This window comes from Rhinolophus sinicus, linkage group LG17, assembly GCF_036562045.2.
Source record: "Rhinolophus sinicus isolate RSC01 linkage group LG17, ASM3656204v1, whole genome shotgun sequence".
Lineage (NCBI taxonomy): Eukaryota > Metazoa > Chordata > Mammalia > Chiroptera > Rhinolophidae > Rhinolophus > Rhinolophus sinicus.
In genome coordinates this window covers 13281155-13293981 of record NC_133766.1, presented here as the reverse complement: position 1 = coordinate 13293981, position 12827 = coordinate 13281155, and the positions used below count along the sequence as shown (strand labels likewise).

At 43.1% G+C, this 12827-nt stretch overlaps 1 protein-coding gene across 2 annotated transcripts in view; it reads left to right on the top strand.

The window, feature by feature from the left end:
• NIBAN1 (niban apoptosis regulator 1) overlaps window positions 1-12827 on the top strand; it is a 169868-nt gene that overhangs the window by 144549 nt on the left and 12492 nt on the right. For both annotated transcript variants that reach the window (XM_019738092.2, XM_019738093.2), the window contains exons 7-11: window positions 2205-2309; window positions 2644-2806; window positions 7381-7568; window positions 10123-10284; window positions 12193-12303. In XM_019738092.2, coding sequence (XP_019593651.2) covers window positions 2205-2309; window positions 2644-2806; window positions 7381-7568; window positions 10123-10284; window positions 12193-12303 — 729 coding nt within the window. The remainder of the gene's footprint in view (window positions 1-2204; window positions 2310-2643; window positions 2807-7380; window positions 7569-10122; window positions 10285-12192; window positions 12304-12827) is intronic.

Here is a 12827-nt window from a genome sequence, read left to right as displayed (position 1 = left end):
TTCAAGACAAGAAAACTACCCACAATTTTAGGCCTTGTCCACATGTTTCGGAGTTAGAGGAAGAGGGTGACAGTGTCGGGATGAGACACAGATGGGCTTCAGCACCCAGAGGCCCTGCCTGCCCTGTGGCTGCTCCCTAAGCCTCCTGCCCTTGCAGCCCACCCCATTCCCTGCCTCCCTCCCCTCCCCCCCAGATATATTTCCTTTTCAATTCCCTAAGGTATAAAATAGAACCAAATTTCTTGGAATGTGATATGGGAAAGACTAAAAGAAAACTATAAGCCCACCTATTTGGAGCATTCCAGTTCTTTGGCCTTGGTAATATTTTCATCTTTTCAAACCTTTTTCATGCTTATGCTCAGATTCAAACCAATCTCTGCAGAGGGATGAATTAGAGCAATTGTTATTATTAAGGTAATTACTTTGAATTTAACACATTTCAGCTGAGATAACATTTCCCATTGATTTTAGGTTCTGGCTTCAGTCTCCTTATGCTCTTAGCTCACTCTGCCAATGCCACACTTTCCTTACTCATGTGTTCTCATGTGGGCAGATGTGTTCCAAACAAGAACTTCCTCCGCTGAGCAGGATGGGAGTCCATGGATTATTAATGACCCACTTGAAACTCATGGTTGGACTTTCTGATTTCCATGGAGTTTGTGCATGTCAGGTTCTTAAGTTCTCAAAGATGCTGGTTCGCCTCTTGACTGCCCCAAGAAAATGGTTAAAAAAAACATGAAAACATCCCCACCAATGAATTACCAGGACTAGTGGAAATCCTATCCCCATTATAATCTTTGTCACACCACGAAGTTCCAGATCGCAGATGATGGCCAGCCTTCTCTCCCAGGAATCCACAGGCACGGGGGCACTGGATGGCTTACTCACCTCCACGCTGGGAGTGTTCCTGTTTAGTTCCGTTAAAGAGTTACACCCTGCTGAAATAGAGCCCTTGTGAAAATTCATGGGGGGTGGGGGGTGGGAGATGAGGGTAAGGGGGATCAAATATATGGTGATGGAAGGAGAACTGACTCTGGGTGGTGAACACACAATGGGATTTATAGATGATGTAATACAGAATTGTACACCTGAAATCTATGTAATTTTACTAACAATTGTCACCCCAATAAATTTAAAAAATAAATTTAAAAAAAGATAAAAGAAAATTCATGAGTATTGCCACTAGCATGAGGCTAACTGATGAACTCAGAGAAAAATCTTTCTTAATTCCCAAAGCTTAATTTGAGTTTCAATTATTTTGGACAAATGCTATTTTAAATTCGTAGAGCAGATGTCACATGATTCTTTATTTTCATGCCTTCCTCCATTCCCAAAATGTGTCTTGTTCTTTTGTAAATCCTGGTCTGCAGCCTTATATTGAAAACTGAGCTCTGAGCCCCAAAAGACTCATAGTGAAAGTAAAGCTGAACAAGAAAGCTTCTCCAATAGGCAGGGGGTAGGGGGCGTGGGGTGTAAAGAAGGAGAGGCTAGTGTTACATGGAATATTATGTGGGGATGTGAAGAACTCTGCTCAGATTCAGAAGAAACATTTTCATTGACTGGAGCAAAATTTTAGGAGAGATTTGGGAACAATTGAAAAAAACAAAAGCACCCTGAAAACTTTAGACCTCCCCTCCGTATAGCCTGCTCATCCCACAAATGTCTAGTTGTTCCAAAGTATTTATTACTCTCTTCTTTTTCTAAACTTTAAAGAGGATGGAGGTGGGGTTCAGGGGACAGTAAAGACAAAGACATTTAGGTCCCAAGGGAGTTTGAGGAGAATGATTGTCCCAGGGGATTCAAACAAGGTGTCAAGCCACCACAACCAAGTCTGACCCCCTCACAATTTTGCTAAGAATGCCCTTATCCATCATTAAAGTTTCCCTCTTATCCTGAAGGCACTCGCTTCCTCTAGTTTGAATATGAGAAGTTTGAGGAATTTGTCTTTTCTGATGGGAAAACATTAGCCGACGTTATTGTTCCTTACAGATATTGAAGAACGTCGATCCTCTAAATTGTCTTAGTTGAGATTTCCAAGGCCTTGGCCCCAGAGTGAAACTATTAACCTAACAGATTTCAGGTAGCCCAGGACCATCTTATGTAGCTAGGATAGGGACAGTCAGTCAGGCCATCTTCAGTTGGCTTGATGCGCAGGTTTGGCCATCACCAACTAACCAACTCTGGGGTTCTCTTCTGCTCGGCAGGTCCTGAGTAACCTGGTGATGGAGGAGCTCCTGCCAACCCTTCAGACAGACCTTCTCCCTAAAATGAAGGGGAAGAAGAACGACCGAAAGAGGGCCTGGTTCGGTGTAAGCAATGATCTGGCTCTGCAACTGTGCTACTCAAAATAAGCATTCCCTCCCCTTTTCTTTTTAGGGCAGTTTTTTTTCTTTTTCTTTTTTTTTTCTTTTTTTTTGGAAATAATTCTTTTCTGAGGTGGAGAACTGCCCACCTTGAGTCTGCTCAATCTCACTTACATGAGGACTAATCCAAACAGACTCAGACTTGGAGAGAAAAATGAGAACGCACGTGCCGTTTTGTTGACGTTACGGTGGCCTGTGATTCATCCTCCTCCCTCTCCTTGACTCCGTGAGGCAGCCCCCCACAGCAGAACCCCGATTTATGTGCCGCTCTCTATTGCAGCTCCTCGAGGAGGCTTACAACCTGGTTCAGCATCAAGTTTCAGAAGGATTAAGTGCCTTGAAGGAGGAATGCAGAGCTCTGACGAAAGGCCTGGAAGGAACCATCCGTTCGGACATGGATCAGATTGTGAACTCAAAGAACTTTTTAACTGGAAAGATCAAAGGTCGGTAGAGATAATCCGTGCTCCTGCCAACGAAATAAGCTGTGCATTTAGGGCTCCATTACACAGTGAAAATTCATGGTTGTAGAGGAGAATTAAACTGAGGGGATTGGGAAGAGGTGGTAATGATTGTAATAGGGACCGTGTTTAGTTACTGTTAAGGGCCTGCACCTCCCCAGGGAAACTTCAGTGACACAAAGTGGAGGACACTTTGCTTCTTGCCTTGTGGTGTATTCCGATACCACCTGCACAATCCCTGTTGGGGCACTTCTTACACTGAATTGTCATGGCTTCTGCCCCTTCCCCTCTCCGTTGTAAGGCTCTAAGAGCAGGGCTATGTTGACCTGGTTCACTCAGGTATACCCAGTGCCTGGTACCATACCTCGTATAGGCAGATGCACGGTGAATATTTAAATCGATAAATAAAGACCTTTCCTTTGAGAAGAAGAAACGTTTTTGGCTTAGAGTCGGTAAATCTGGATTCTAGTCCCAACTCCAACATTAGCCAGGCCTGTGTATTCAGGGAAGTCACTTGATGTCCGTGTGCACCTGTGTTCTCTGAAATCACGGGCACCCATGACAATGGGATCAGCCAGTGGTCGCCCTCGGGTCAAATCTGGGCAGCCACCTAGTTTTGTAAATGATGTTTAACCGGAACACAGCATCCCTGTTCACTCACGCGTTGTCTGTGGCTGCTTTCATGCTACGTGGGCAGAGTTGAGTAGTTGGAACTGAGACCTCATGGTCCCTAAAGTCCCAGATGGTCACCGTCTGGGCCGTGACCAAAAAAAGTTTGCCTGATCTCTCACAAGAGGCCTCAGATAGCCTCTGAGGGCTCTGCAGGATATAATCCTATGGTTCCCCATTTCTGCATCTCAACAGACACTTCACACTAAGTGCCATTTCAGAGGAATGGTGCCTTATTTGTGTTTATCAGCGATCTCCTTATATCGTCAGTTCTCAGATTATTCATTCACTCATTCATTCATTCAAAAATATTTACTAAGTCTTTCTGAGCAAGGCGATGATGGAGCTTTAGCAGTGAACAGGAAGACCAGTTCCTGTACTCAGAAGACTTGGAATCTAATAGGGGTGTGTGGCTGGTGGGTTCTCCTCTGCGCCTCAGGCCCTGTTCATACTGAAGCCCAGCTTGCTTCAGGGCTCTTCTAACAGGTCCTGCCTATTACGGGAGATCGGAGGAGGCATAACTACAGCGAAGGTGTGTGTCTGACTCTGTGTGTCTGTTCACACGATGCCTTCCAAAGCCAGGTACAAATTAACTTCAGAGTGTTTTCTGTTCATTATTAGCCATGTCTCTTATTTGTCCAGTAGCAGAACAATCTAGAGTTGACTGTAGAGTTGACCTAGAACTGATCTAGAGAAATACTTTATACAACTTATAAGTGCCAACACCCAACTCCTATGCCCGTATTCCTGTTCTCTGGGGCCACGCTGGGCTGTATGTGGCCATTCCTATGGCCTGAATTAAACCACTCTCTCTTTTTTCTCTTGCTTAAATCTCTGTAGTTCCAGTGTATTCCACATAAGATGGAAAAAGATTCTGCCCAGACTAGTGTTTGTTTCCTGTAAGAAGCCTTGAAAGGGAGTCATGATCAGGTCTTTTAAAAACGGGACATCAGAAACACATTTTAAATGTGTTTAAAAGGCTCTCCACCTTTAAAACAAGAAAGTATACTTCGGCCTGCATCGATAAAGGGCTTCGGGTTTTGAAAAATCTTTGTGAATATTAAGTAGTGATTGCTCCATTCCCTCCCATATGACTCTTGAGCAGCCTTGTGCTCTGCTCCGCAATCATTTATCCCTTCATTAAGCTTTTATTCTGCTCCTGCTGCATACAAGGGCTATGAGAATTCCAAAAAGACAGCATGGTTTTACAAGTAGAGAGGATATGAGGCATGTCACACATACTGAAACAGAAGGAACAATATGATAAATGTCGTTAGTGAGGCAGGAACAGAGAGCACAGTGGTTCCCAGCCAGGAGCCATTTCAACTACAGAAGACCACGTGGGCCCCTCATGATGAGAGTACTGCTATAGTACTGATTGGAACAAAATGGTAATGCCAACAGGTACCGTAAGAGCTAACGGTGACTGAGTACTTCCAGCATGCCCCACACTGTTCTACTCACTCTGACCAGCGTAAGCTCATTTCACCCTCACCATAACCCTACGAATAATCACTCTTATGATCTGCAATGTATAGGTAAGAAAACTGAGGCACAGAGTAAGTAACTTGCCCCTGATCCCAAAGCTGGAGTGTGGCAGAGTCAGGCTCCAAACCCCTCCAATTCCAGCTGTTTCACTCTTCACCCCTCTATGGAACCGTCTCCACAGCTGCCTTCGTGACTCATGAATGAATGTGTCACAGCGCAGTAGTCATCACAACAACATCTCTACATTTTTGAAAAACAGCCGAGCATACCTCTGCGGGGTGTCAAATGTATTCACTCCGTAAAGGAACACAGTTCAGGACGCTGTGTGGTTATTCCGGGAAAACAGGCTGTCCCACGTGGGTGCAATTTGAGCCAGGTCTTGAAGATGTGAATAGGACGTTTACAAGCAGAGGTGGAGGAAGGAAGGCACAGGTAAAAAAGGAACACTGAATAAAGGTGCAGAGAGGGGGCTGGAGCACACGGGGCGGGGGTACGTAGGCGGCAGTGTGGTCAAGCAGTGAGGACCCTGCCCTCCCCCGGCCTCTTCCTGTGCCAATCTCCACCCCGACCCAGCAGGGGAAATCGGCCAGCTGCGAATGAATGTTTACTGTATATTACCCATGTTCATGATTATTCTGAGATTTCAATTAGATGCTTTTCAAAGAGTTCTTCTCTCAAAGTTAATGGATAAATAATTCATTTAATCTTCTGGCAAACACATTTGCATTATGGTATCAAGCAAGTGATTTTTAGAAGTCAGAGAGTGTTTCATATTTGAATCACACAATTAAAAGGTATTTTTCCCCTAGTAAGTCTATGACTTGTTTAATATTTCATATCCTAAATACCTGTGAGTGATTAGTATTAAAAGTATTAATAGTATTAGTCATCTCAGATTTTCAGAATAAGAGGCAGTATCATGTTCCATCACTCTGTGAAATGTTTCTGCAAATTCAAGTAAGAATGTGGCCGCTCATCTCACTGTAAGCAAGTTATTTGCCAGTAAAAACTTAAGAAAAACGCTTGAATTATAGTCTGTTTCTGCAAATTAGACCATCAAGGCACCGACGGTCTCTAGACCTCTATTTTTCCATCTGTAAAATGGAGGACTTGGAGCCCCCAGATGAGTTTGTACTTCCTTCTCAGTTGTCATGCTATGATAAGGCTATGTCATACCTAGCTTCACAAAGCTAACCTCCATGGAGCAAGTAGGGTTTCCAGGCAGGAATTCCTGCCTGTTCTCAGGAATTTTTTCGCTTTCCTGTTTCCAAATCCCGAGATATAAATTGCTTTCTATTCTCCAAGATGAATCGTTTCCACAAAATGATGGCCGATACTACGATCCACCTGGGTTCAAGGAGCTGATTTTCCTGATTTCCCGACCAACTTTTCTTGGGATTCAGGAACGGAAAAGCGAAAAAAATTACTGAGAACAGGCAGGAATTCCTGCCTGGAAATTCTAGGAGCAAGCTCAGGATTCTTCCTGAACAGGCTGCCTTCACTAGACCGCAGCTTCCAAACCTAGCTGATAGTATGAGAATCACCTTAGCACTGAGAAAAGGCAGATTTCCATGTCCTATCCTGACTTACTGAATCAGAACCTTTACTATGTTCTTCCCCTTCTAAACCAAAGGGCAATATTTGCCTCTGAGAAGTATGCTTACATTTTTCTCATCCCTCTATGATCTTCTGTACTCTGTACATTTTTGTCACTGTGCATGTTGTCCTTGATTATAAAAAAAAAATGTTTTTTAAAAATTGGGGGTGAGAATGGGAGGTGGGGTGGCACACTGAAAAGAATTTGTTTCCATTTGCCCAAAAAAAGACTATATTTGAGTTTTTAAAAAGTCTCTTGCAGAGGGGAGATAAGAATTGAATTATACTGACTGATTAACTCTCAAAGCAATGAATTAAAACTTAATAAATTGTTATATATTAATGCAAATATCGACTCATTATGTTGTACACCTGAAACTAATATAATGTTATATGTCAATTATACCTCAATTTAAAAAAAAATGAATTGTGTTTGTAGAAGACAGACTATGCATACATAATGATGATGATTGCTGGTAAATAGGTTGGTCACTGGCATTTTCCTTTTTGTATTAAGCATTGCATGTTTACAGGGACCAAGCAGAAAAATGCGTTTAATCCCAGGGCAGAGGGACACTTGGGGAGGGGAGAGATTCTGTTCGTTCCATTTCTTAAAGCATCTAATGGTTTTCCATTCTGGTGAATGCTAGCAGAAGACTCACTGCACTGGTCTGTCTTACCATTTGAGCTTTTTTGGCTGTTAAATGGCTCTGTGGGACCCTCACTGTCCAGCCCTGGCTTGGCTCCACTGTCTTTGAATCCAATTTTGCCTAAAGTCATGCTTTTCTGGCTGTTTCCTACCTCAGCGATGGTGGCCCAACCTGTAGAGAAAAGCTGCGCGGAGAGCGTGCAACCATTCCTGGCATCCATTCTGGAGGAGCTTATGGGACCAGTGAGCTCAGGATTCAGTGAAGTGCGCTCACTCTTTGAAAAAGAAGTGGATGAACTGAACCAGAACTTTCAGACCACCAAAGACAGTGCCCAGCTAAAGGAGGTAGGATAAGAGGCCAAAGAGATGGGTGTGAATGGTCTGCCTGGGGCTGCCTTTTCTGCGGGCTTTGTCTGTATGTATCCATTGTTTCTCTCCTTCTTTCCTCCCACTCCTCCTCCCTCCCTTCCATCCATTCATTCGACCACCCCATTCCTCTATCCATCCACCTGATTTCCTGTAGTAATAGTTTTCAAGATGCAAAAATAATGACATGCATGTACCAGTGAAACAATATACTCAAATGTACACATGGACAACATTGATCACCCATCCCCACCCAATCCTTGCCAATTTCTACGCCAACTGTCTTAGTTAATTAATATAAGGAGTTTAGTATGTGTTTTCACACACTTTTTCCTTGTTCGTGCAAATATATAAGCATATACCCTCACTTACATAAATTTTGTTTGTTGGGGTATTTGTTTGCAAAAATGTAGACTTGTGATAAAACAGTCCCTGGACCAGCAGCAGCATCATTACCTGCTGTTAATAACGCAAATTCCCAGGTACCCACCAACAAGCTGCTGAATCAGAACCTCTGGGGTAGGCCCAACAGTGTGTTTTCACAAGACCTCCAGGGGATTGGATGCACCCAAATGTGTGAGACTCATTGACAGACGTAACTTGCCAACTTGGTTTTATACTTGGCATATCATGGTGGACAGCCCTACAAGTCAGTGGATAGAACCAGATCCCTCTGTTCCTTTTCCTTTCTTATTTCTTTATGCATACATACGTACACATTCCATTGTACATCAACAAGATCATTTTGTGAACATTTTGAGGTTTCTTATTGCAGCCTTTTTTTAAACTTGCCTTTACTCTGCCTCCTCCCGCATACCACCCATCTCCCCTCAAGTAACTAGTGTTAACACCTTAGCATATGCCTTCCTGTTTTTTGCCCCATGCTTATATAGAATATAAAACACATTTATAGGCTATTTTTTAGATAGTTTGCTCTTAGAAGAGTGAGATTATATTATATAGACTACTCTGCTTATCGGCATTCTTGTTCAAAAATACCTCATGGAACTGTTTCCAAGTTAACTGTCCTAGCTCTAAATCATTTCTTTGTAATGGCTGCATAATGTTTCATGTATGATTTATTCATCTATCCAAATGTTGCTGGCACCAAATAAAGCTGTCATAAATAATTTTGTTACATATAGTCTTATGCTTTCATTTCTATGGGGTAGATTCCTAGGACAGGGTTTCTAAGTTGAAAGGTAGATTCATTTCTCATGGTAACAGGTATTTCCATTTGCATTCCAAAGAAAGGATTTAAATTTTACACTTCCAGCAAGCAGAGGACTTTCTTCCTGTATTCCAATCAGAGATTGATGTTACCGCTTGTTTAAACTTACACCAGTCTGATAGGAGCAAAGTGGTAACCAATGTTTCCTCTCTTGTCTGCTTAACCGATGTTTCTTAAAAACAGACACATTATATATTGTGTGACGAGTTGGACAGCGTGTTTTTGATCACGAATTCCATTTTAGTGGAGCTCTCCAAAACTCACTTCTTAAAGGGAGTAATGTTTACCCATTACAAACACAATGAAGATGGGACCTTTTAAAATCCCTGTTTACAGAAATCTAGATTGATTCCTTTTCTGTGACCTGAAAATCAGACAGCACATCCTGTATTATTCATATTCACTCTGTATATTCCCCAATTCACCTTAGGCCTCCATTTTCAGCACCTTTCTTTCTGTCTTCTCTTTCTCCATTCACTCTCGTGTTTATACTAGATCTCCAGTACTCAGTTTTAAAAATTGTATTTAAATAAGCTCGGAAAATACAATGCATTCTGTTGGCAGTGATACGTGTCATGTAAGATTATGTCATTAACACTTGGGGTCTTTAGCAGATGAGGTTTGTCACTGTCCTCTTTTTAGAAGCCATGTGGCCTCATTGATCAAGTGGTCACTTGTGCACATTAGAAGAGGAGGGACCCCAAGTTTTTAAAACTGCATACGTCTCCTAGGCCAGGCCTCTTTCTATCTCCCCTCTCCCCCCCGCCATCCACTAACACCACAGAGAACCTACAGCAGAGGGAAGCCCAGTGGGCAGGGACAGCCTCAGAGAACTGTGGGGACTCTGGCTTCACTCCTAGCGTCCAGGAGTCCAGGAAGGCATCCTGACCTCCTTGAGGTTTTCTGAGAAGAATGTCACTCATTAAAGCAGGCTGTGGGGGCTTGTGGGCCCAGCAGCAATTCCATATACCAAAGAGCCTGCCTGCCTAGTTCTGAAATTCTAGAAGTGGGATCTGGGGTCCATGAATCGCTTTGGAGACTGGAGTCCCCTGAATGCATCCCAGGGTCCTCACATTGGTCCTCACAGCTGGTTCTTCTCCCAGCCTCTGCCCTAGCCATAGAGCTGTACCAGCGACCCATGGAAAGAGGGGAATAAGACAACTGAAGCTGTCACAGATGCAGTGATCCAATACATGAGTCAATCTAATAACATACATTCGATTGTTTAGAATCTATGTAATATGTATGTAATATTGCTCCTCAGTCTGAAGGTGTTTCATTGTTCCCTTCACCAAAACGCAGCATCTGGACCGGCTTATGAATCTCCCCCTGGATTCCGTGAAGATGGAACCTTGTTATGTTAAAGTCAGCCCGCTGCAGGAGCGCTTGCAGGACCTCAAGAGCCGCTTCAGGTTCCCCCATGTCAATCTGGTGGTTCAGCGGACACAGAACTACATGCAAGAGGTGGGAATGGTGGGGGCGTGCACGGGGACGCGGATGGAGCCAGCAGGGAAGCGAGTGCTGGCAAACACGACTGGTGTGCTGTGTGTGCAGCTCAGGAAGCGTGGCCCAGCGCGTTAGTCATTGTGCCAAGGGAGGCCATGTTCAGTGCTTCCGTCTGGCTTCATCTTTCTTCCATGGTGATGAACATCATCGAGAAGAAGTATCTCAGGGAAATAAAGTGACATTAATTAATAGTAACTTGATTTGTCAAGTCAGTGTACTTAACCTTGGCTAAACATTAGAATCATCTGGGGAGCTTTTAAGAAAAGCTGATGTGTAGGAGGCCCCACCTCCACTGATTCTGATAATGTATCTATACCAGGGGTGCCCAAAAAATGTATACAAGTGGACACTTTGGTCAGTGTTGCTCAAGCAGTAGTTCGCTGTAATCAGAAGTGTCTGGATGCTGATGGTAACCACTTTGAGCACCTCTTGTAATTGCAGCAGTCAAACATGACTTGTGTTCATCTTTTGTTATCGGGATGTATTGAGTATTACAATATTAATAGTATTTTCCTTTCTTAAAATGTGTATACATTTTTTGGCACCCTCTGTATATACATATGTTTAATAATGTTTAAAATGTTCATTATTTAAAGTATTTTTTAAATTTAATAGTTTAGAATAATTTTCAAAAGTTATTATATGTTTAATAATTTTTTTAAAAAAAAAAACTTCCCCTACTCTCATTCCCATTGCTTCCAATATGCAACCGGGATTGAGATCCACTGGCTTAAATCAATTCTCTAACCTAGTTAAGAAACAGTCAGTCAATCACAGCATCGTGTTTGGATTTTTTGAGTTTATTTGATAGGTTCCTTTTTTCCTAGAGAACAGGAGTGAATAGCACAAACTCTTTCCATATTATAGTGATTTATAGATGAAGAAAGGGTGTGGGTGTGATCGTTGAAGCTATAAGAGCACAATTCTATTTCACAGATATTTCCACGGGCGCTTGCTGTGGGGCTGGACATTGTGCCAGATCCCACTTCAGGGAGCTGGTAGGGAGACAAATTCATAGGTAAATTCACTGTAGTGTTAAGAATGCTGTGAGAAAGGTAGGTGTTGGATGCCGTGGGATCACAGGCTTGGAAAAGAAAGGAACATTTATTTTTTCTTGGAAGTTATAGGTAGGATAAAATGATACATCTTATTTTCTAACCTCTGAGTTGGTTAAAGATGCACAAGGAACCAAATTAGGCAACAGTTGAACAGGAGTCCTGATAATACTCAGCCCTGGTGAAACCGATACAGGCACAAGTTCAGAGAATAAGAAATCTGAATTGCTTCTGTTTCCTGACCCATGTACATGTCAGCCACTGTCTCCACCAACCCTTCCCATCCTGGCAGAGATGAGAGGTGGTAGGATGGAAAGTGGAGAGAGATGCTGGGGTGGTTTACGTCCACCTCAAAGTGGAGGTGCAGAATTAATTGGAGACGGCTCCCACCTCATCTTGCTAAGCTCTGGCTGCTGGTACCGGAGAATGGAGGAAGCAGGTGACCTCAGGAGATCACGGTATTCTCAATCCCGTGGTCTTGGGTTTTCCAGTTCAAGGTGGAAGGAGAAGAGATGAGAAGAAAAGATACATACATGTATATATACATACACATGGGGGTGTGTGTGTGTGTGTGTGTGTGTGTGTGTGTGTGTGTGTTTCCCAGCCTTTTACTGATCCCATGTGGCCATGTGCCTATTTATTTCACAGTCCGGGTAGTGGGATAAGTACCTGTTGCCCATGGTCACCCTGAGAGTAGTGCCCGAGGGGATTCATGGTCATCCCCTCCCTTTTTTCCAGCCTACTCAGACAGACCTGGGGGTAGTGATCCCAGCCTCTGACTGCTCTGCTTCTGTGTTGCTTTGGCTTCTAGCTCATGGAGAATGCAGTATTTACTTTTGAGCAGTTGCTTTCCCCGCATCTCCAAGGAGAGGCCTCCAAAATTACGGTCGCCATCGAGAAGGTTAAGCTCCGAGTCTTAAAGGTAAAACTGTTCTCTCATTTGTGGGAAGCATAAAACAACAACATGACCCCTGTTTCCTTTGTTAGGTGGAAAATACCAAGTTCTCTCTTTCACTCTCCCCCGTTTCTTTTTTATCTTTCCCATCTTTCCTCCCTGAGGTTCAAGTGACTGTCTTATAGCAGCAGCTCCCAGGGCGCAACTTTCATGCCCCTTCTGCCATCTAGTGGCTGTTTTAGGGACCATACGTCCTCAGCATCGTTGCCCATTCGCTGCAGTGACACGTCCCAGCTTACTTTCAAAGCAATTGAACTTGATATTTATTATTGGCTCCCATTATAAGTAAAGCATTGTGATCGGTATTGCATAGAATATAAAAATAAGCAAGGCACAGGATCTTTCTTCAAATAGTTTACAGTATAGTAAAACCCGTTTAAATTAGCCAACCTTGTCAAGAAAAATAAAAATCTCATGCAAAAGAAATACTCCAAGGAAAAGAGAGTCTGCATATGAAGTTGGTTTTAGTGTGCTTAGTATTTATGTATATA